The 7,593-nt window shown below is 37.3% G+C and overlaps 1 protein-coding gene and 1 long non-coding RNA gene across 2 annotated transcripts; both read left to right on the top strand.

The window, feature by feature from the left end:
• Positions 1-560: 560 nt before the first annotated feature.
• On the top strand, positions 561-1,634 carry LOC110901992. The gene is made up of 3 exons (XR_002571026.2): positions 561-835; positions 915-1,000; positions 1,480-1,634. It is a non-coding gene; the product is annotated as an uncharacterized LOC110901992 (long non-coding RNA).
• Positions 1,635-6,560: 4,926 nt separating this feature from the next.
• On the top strand, positions 6,561-7,058 carry LOC110910208 (SPX domain-containing protein 1-like). The gene has a single exon (XM_022154913.2). The coding sequence runs from the start codon at positions 6,627-6,629 to the stop codon at positions 7,056-7,058; it is 432 nt and encodes a 143-aa protein (XP_022010605.2). The 5' UTR covers positions 6,561-6,626.
• Positions 7,059-7,593: the final 535 nt, after the last annotated feature.

The raw sequence follows: 7,593 nt of genomic DNA, 5'->3' as shown, positions 1-7,593 counted from the left end.
GTTTTTATTTTATATTATAAAATTGAAGGGACATTAACTTGTTTGGCTGTTTAGTGCGCCACAACACACGCGTGTCGCGGGTTTAATCTATTATCTATTATATATAATAAATGTGTTAAATTTTGCTGATGTGTCAAGCTATGAGGGCTCTGATTTTTGCTTTTTGGCGGGAAAACTTCGGGTCAGAGATTTTTGTATATGGGCTACAGCGGGATCCGTTTCCTATTATTATGACCCGACTTTATTTTGTACGACATACATTTGTGTTTCTCTTCCAAAACCCTAGAGAGCCTCCATCTCCGTTCCATTCCAGCAACTGATTATTTGTTACATCCAATCTATTACAATCTCAAACCCTAAATCTCAATCGCTTATGACTTTGAAGATTTCAAGCCGGGCGATTTCATATATTGATTTCATCTGCATCAATTTCGTATGGATCGTGGTATGTTTTTTTTTTAATCCACAATTTGTAGAGAATTTTACTTGAATTTCATATGATTTCATATGTTCATCCGCTTCTCTCTTCTTTGCAGACAATTTCTTTTGGATCGTCGGATGACAGCTCGGGATTCCTGAGGCTGAAGACAACAATGACCAGAGGCACTCCGGCGGCGCAATTAGGGTTTCGCTGTGAACCCTAACAGCTGTGGCAGCGGCACTTTTTATTTTTTAAGATTTAATTTTTTCCAATGTATCAAACCGTTTGTGTTCTTCTAATCCGTCTCTTGCTCTAATTGTTTATTTGTTTTTTTATTTTCTTCAGGTGCAGTCCAAGTTAAGTTTGCGAAAATTTAGTCATAAAATTAAGCATCAATTTTTTTTATTAGAGAAGGTATGTATTTCGTCTTCAATTTCGTTTGTAGTCTGACTTTTTGTCGGATTCTTAAGGTTCTTTTTCTTTTAATTTTTAGGCTTGCATTTGGCTTTATTTCATGTATGGAAACAAGCTTTGTGATGACAAAGTTCCTGATCTGATTCACCATACATATACTATTTGGTAATTTCAACCCATTTTAATATGATATACCCATTTGTTGATTATTACAATGGCGCCACCGTATTGCATTTTGGTCACCGGTGGTGCCGGTTATATTGACAGTCACACCGTCTTGCAACTGTTGTTAAGCGGTTACAAGACGGTGGTGATTGATAATCTTGATAATTCTTCTCAAGTTGCTATCAATCGAGTTAAACATCTCGCTGGTCATCATGCTCTTAACCTAATTTTTCATAAGGTTAATCTTCTTCACTTTACTATTATTTTTTATTTTTTATAATTTGGGAAATTGGGGGGTTTTGTTTTTTAAAGTTGTTGAATTTTGTTTTTGGGTTTTTATTTTATTTTTATTTTTGTAAGTTGATTTATTTAAAATTGGGTTTCTAGAAATTTAGCTGAATTATGCTATAATTATCATTGATGTGGACATGTTGCTCGAATTTGGAAAGTTGATTGGTGTTATGCTTTTTGGTTGGTAGGAGTTCCAGTTTAGTGACATGAATCAATGAAATCTGCAGAAGTGAAAAGCTCCACCTTCAAGATCGTTCATAGCATTCAAAACCTAGTAAGGACCCGGCATTGGGTTCAGATGACTGTGGTATTGGGCTTTCTCGGCTTCAATGACGCAAATACTAGAGAGTGTCACACCCCGATTTCCACGTGTCTCACCGGTGGGCCCGGTGGGGGATTACCGTGACGATGTTGGCAACAATATAGTCAAACCACACAATTATATAATGCACAGCGGAAGCTTAATATAAATATATAAATTTCAACCTCTGGTTGTAATATCAAATGTATTACAGAAGTTGAATATATCCACAGTGGATCAAAAAGTAATAAATATTGTTCATTCAGATGCAGCATCGAGTTTGCGAGACTATGTACGATGCTTAGGACGCCTATACCAGCCCATTACGTATAGTACCTGCATTTAATCTTTTTGGGGAAAATACGTCAGTTTACACTGGTAAATACATTCAACTGACACATTTGAAAATGTTTATTAAAATTTATTTGAATGCACAAGGCACAAACTCTTTTATAACTTGGGATAATTATAATAAAATCTTGTGAACGTTTTACATGTTCTTTTATGCGTTCAATAGCCCAGGTCGTGCCGGGTTAAAGATTTATAGACACACCACATTGCGTAAAACCGTAGTATAAAAACCAACGGCTACGTCTTTTAATTTAATGTCGACACTTTATACCGGGTGTACGCCTACACCGGGATGTCGATGGTCGTGGCCATTTCGTAAAATGATGCCAAGGATATCCGGGACAACGGTTATTAAACCCCCCAAAGGCTTATAAGAAACAAAACTGTTTAAATGAGCCGATCATATTATTTAATTAACCACCTAAGCGATGGAAGAATACAATGCTCAATCAAGCGGTATTAATATACCGTAACCCAAGCCCATATAGGGGAAATAGTTAAAGTATTTACCTTTGCAAGTATATTTCCTTAATTTGGATTAAATCACCGATAGCTTTTACTGGGGCTCCTAATCTGGAACGAAGGTTTTAATTAACCTCTTAGAATCCTAACGAGTCGTTATAATGGTCGTAGCCTAGACCGGTTGGTTCCGATATATATAGATATGGTTTAATCGCGCGAAAAGGCGAAAACCGAGAATGGAGCGTGATTCTGACCCAACAAGTTCAGAGACTTGTTTTATATGGGTTTATGGTTCACACTCTGGAACTTGGGGTTCAAATAATATAATTTGACCCGTATCGGCTAATTTATGAAAACTAGTTTCATAAGCCGAACCGTGCGCGCAATAGGCGAAACGGTTAACCATGAGAGTCGTACGCTTATTTCCTAAGTCAATATGCCTTAAAGAAGTTGTGGTATCAGTAGGATACCTTCCGTGATGCCCGTAACGAGTTTAAGTTAATATTGTGCCCCGTAGGGGCTTTTGGGTCATTTTAAAGACTTTAAAAGGGCTTTTCGAGTTCTACAGGAAAGCTGAGTTTCCCGAACAGCTTATAAAGCTTAAAATACTTTATTTATTATTTAAAACCAGTAGCAACTGGAATCGGGTCAAAAGACCTTGTAGAACTCATGTTTTGGCCGAAAAGGGCATATCCGGTATTAACCGAACCGTAGCCATAACCGCAGGTTATGAGCAAGGTAAAAATTATTAAAAATCTTTAAAATTCCCAAAATATTAATTTATAACAGTGGGTAAAAGAATTGGTGACGAAATCTTGGTTTAGATAGGTGTTATGCTAATTGCGCCGTTAATTACTAAAGTTTACTTTAAATGCGCCATTTAGCATAACTCTCATTCTAGACCTCGGATTGACGTGAAACTTTAAGGACATGCTTATAATTTAATAAGCAAAGTTATGGTCCGTTCACGCGTCCGAATTACTCGTTTTAATTTCAAAAGGCCGTTACGGTCAACTTTTTGGCGAATGACGGAAATACGTAAAAGACTCGGATAACTCATGAACCGATCACAGAGGTTTATACCGACATGTGACCTGGTCCTAAGAGAGTCCTAAGGTATATCTATACCTCACTAAAACTGGTCAGAACTGAAGTCAAAGCAAAAGTCAAACTTTTGCGATATTCGGCTCCGAACCGGGTCAATATAGCAAATGGTCGATTCAAACGAGCGCAAACAAGTTTATATACTTAATATCATGTTTTATAAGTGTCAAAACAGGTTTCACAACATATACATTACAGATTATGCATAAATCGCTAAAATAGCTTTCTGTTGACTTTTTAACCGCACGTTTGACTCGATATTTGACATAGTTTAGAGTGGTAATCAGGGGGAACCCTTTTAGGGGTTTATTACCCTCATTGATACCAACTTATAACCAACTTTGATTCGTCATAAGACAGAACCATCGTGGATTTAATTTAAAGTCAAACCGTATTTACGACGGCTTGTTTTCTAGCTATTTACTAAGCATAAACTGAATTATAAATGATCTAGGCAACTTACAGAAGTTGAGAGCTGATTATAGAGCAGAGAAGAGGACTTGAGGGCTCTTGCAATGACCAGAGATGTGTGTTTTTGGTGTTGTGAATGTTATGTGCATAATGTGGCTATTTATAGCCAATGCCAAGCATCTATGATCATTACAAACACCTACAACAGTCCAGAGATGATGGGTAGGTGTCCCAGAGGGCTATGGGTCGAGTAGGGGGCGCCCATGCCTCATTGATTGATTGTTTGGTCGTTCATAAGCTCCAAAAGGCATGTAGTTACTAACATTCTGCATCTGGGCACTTTACGCGACCCGCATGGAAGTTCCATGCGTTTATAATGCGGGTCGCCTAAGATTCATATATCAGATGCGTAAAACAGGAGGCTCGCGGCCCGCCTCAACTTAAGTCTAACCTTCACGCGGGTCGCGAGGGGTCTGTTTTTCAGATTTTTAAAATCTTTTGTAATGATTATCAGAATCCGGTAATTAATAACGAAATCTTTCGTAATGATTTACCTGACCTTTCGGGTTTGAAGGGGTAACTTTGCGGTTTGGCCCTCGGTTATTTACCGATAGGGGCCTCGTGTTATCTACCCGCATTGTTAAGTCCCCGGTTAGTTTATTAATTATTTGGAAAGCCTTAACTTTCACTGTTGACGCTTTTAACCCTTCTCATACGAATTTGAGTATAACTCCCTCGTTTTAAGACGGAACTTCGCGGAATTTATACAGTATATTCTAGTGAGCGTATAATACTGTTACGAAGCCTTGGGAACGTTAAAGGGTCACTCAGAGGTATAATTAAACATGTTGACACAGTCAACCCCTGTAGCTCGTAATCTCTCACTTTCTTCCGCGTTTCGCTTCCGTACGATTTATGATTTATTCGTTTGAAGGTACAAGCATTATTTAGGGTTACTATACAGTATATTTACCCTTGTTGACATTTATAACCCTCGAATTTATATACTTTCAAGGTTTGTCAAAATTAGTCCTTTATTTATTATCAATGCCACGTGTAAACAAATGACACGTGTTAACACATCATTGGACACAAAATTTCGAGGTGTTACAGAGAGGCTGCCAGCATTTGGTGAATTTAGGTAAGTGATTAGCTATTTGTGACTCGATAGAGTTGTATTTTCTAATTGATTCGGTCACGCCTTTGCCTGAAACAAAAGTGAGATTTAGTCACTCAGATATTCTAAAGTTATAATAGTTATAAAGTAGCAGGTGGTCCGATGTTAAGTGTGGCGATCAGATTCTCTAAAAAAGTTGGCGAATAGACAATTTATAGGTTAAAACTTATATATTAATATCGTTTTGTTGTAGATAATTTATTTTGTGGACAAAGCCATCCCGGAAGAACTGATAGAGTATATTTGAAGGTTTTGACTGCGTTGGCAGCTGCTGTGATCACGTTTGGTTGTGATATGTCTGCTTTGGCGGATCTGAATAAGTTTGAGGCGGATTTATTGGTGAATTCGGTATTGGATTGGCTGCTTAGTTCGGTTCTGCTGCTCTCAGGTTAGGTTATAGGAACTTATTAGTATTATTGCATTAAACATGTTATGATTCAACTTTTCTTAAATAAAAGTTTGAGATTGGTGGATTGGGGCGTTGGGTAAAGGGTTTATTTTGGTCATTTCTAAATACTTGTTGAAATGGGTTGGGTCACATTGGTTGATCCATAAAACACTTATCCTCCATCTTTGTAAAAAAAATTAATAAAGGAGTTACTTATGGTTATTGATTTTGGTGCTTGGAATGAGCTTTAACGAGACATCATGAAATTAATCATGGTTTAGCAGTTGCAGAAGGAACAAAGAACCTAAGTAATGATGCGATTGGGGGTCTTGCCGCTGCTGTACAAATATAACATGAGGTCAAAGTAGAGAGGCTGCAAAGAGTTACGTACATGGTTATATTCTAAATCTAATGGGTCAAACGAGTAAAACTGGAACAAGTTAAATTAGTTGAACAGGTCAGGAGTGACCTGAAACATATTTGAATAGTTACAACCTCTTAAATTGATTTATTGAAATAACTGAGCCAGCCGAACGGATCATCAATTCTGGCCAGATGGTCTAAAAGTAGTGTATGAAAATTTAATATTTACATTTAAGTAGTTGAAAACATGAATCTAGGTTGGTGATGTTTCCAGCAGGTGACATAATGTGAATCAGCGATTGAAATAGAAGTGAACACATGACTATGATCAACCAATCGAATGGATCACGATCAAAGAAGGTAACTAAAGATATTAGTATGTTCCGAATTTAGTTCATGATGTATGGTGTGCATATATCATGATCATCACTATTAATGGTGATTAATAATTTAAGAATACTGTGAAGTATTGCATGACATACGGATACAGGGCTTCTAGCTATGGGCTAAAAGCATTCATGTTTATGAGAATATTATAATTTGTTTTTTTTCCATTGTTATCTTATTAAAGGAATTGATGCTATGGATATCAGATTCTCCTTTTTTTTGGTATTTTTAATAATATTTAAGACAAAAGAGGTTCTTTATGTTGTAAACCACATTGGCATCCCCTTAATACCTTCAAGTGGTGGATATAAATATGATGCGATATGAAACATTTGGTCAATTCTAAAAGTCAAAACATGACTTTGAAGTCAAGATTTGATTGTAGTTAAGCATGTTTGTTTCTGTTTTTGGCTTACAGAAATTTCAAGACAGTGTTATGAAAGCTAAGGATTTGAACGAAGAGATGATAAAGATACGAAAAGAAATAGTCGATTTCCATGGAGAGATGGTATTGTTGGAGAACTATAGTGAGCATAACTACACAGGAATCGTAAAGGTACTAAAGAAATACGACAAAAGAACCGGGGCCCTCCTTCGTCTACCTTTCATTCAAAAAGTCCTACAACAACCGTTCTTCACCACCGACTTGCTTTACAAGTTAGTAAAGGAGGTCGAGACTATGCTCGACCATCACTTCCCACTAACCGAACTACCACCTCCATCTCAAGAAGCCGACAATGATACTTGCGGTGGAGATGGTGAGGGACCCTCCACCAGTGCGGCCGACGACAGTGATGCACATGCACCGTTTAAAGCTAAATAACTAGCCAGTAAATAAGTTAACCTTTCAGGCTCATATCTTATTTTTCTGTTTATGTATTTGTAAGTTGTTAGGCTGAGTCTTGTGGGGCGTATAATTCTACCACGTTTTAATGGGCGTGGTTGCGAAAGGTTGAATCAAGTGCATGACCTTCTACTGTGGGGCGTATAATTCTACCATGTATAATTCTACCACGTTTTTTATAACCTTGCTCTAAATCTTATAGCTTTATTTAACATCTTTATGACATTAATCCAATAAAAGTTGTTTTATGACCCCATGACGAATGCAGGTTAAAATAGAAATACAGAAGGCGAAAAAGAAGTTATGGTTTGACCATATGAGACCTCCTACTGAAGAAGAAATAGCAAACAAAGCTGGAATTTCCTTGGAGAGATACCGTGACGTAACAAAGACATCGAGACCCATTCTTTCTCTCAACCGAAAAAATTCAGTCACACAGGAAGAATTTATTAACTCATTTGCAGATGATGATGATGGCGATGAGAGACGACAGCTTGCTCTTCTCAGGCTCGCT

Source organism: Helianthus annuus, chromosome 2, assembly GCF_002127325.2.
Source record: "Helianthus annuus cultivar XRQ/B chromosome 2, HanXRQr2.0-SUNRISE, whole genome shotgun sequence".
NCBI lineage: Eukaryota > Viridiplantae > Streptophyta > Magnoliopsida > Asterales > Asteraceae > Helianthus > Helianthus annuus.
The sequence above is the reverse complement of the archived record's forward strand: the minus strand, read 5'-3'. Positions and strand labels throughout refer to the sequence as shown.

What these genes read in the sequence shown, in the direction of transcription:
- LOC110910208 (XM_022154913.2), top strand. Translation starts at nt 6,627, where the DNA reads ATGTTTGTTTCTGTTTTTGGCTTACAGAAATTTCAAGACAGTGTTATG.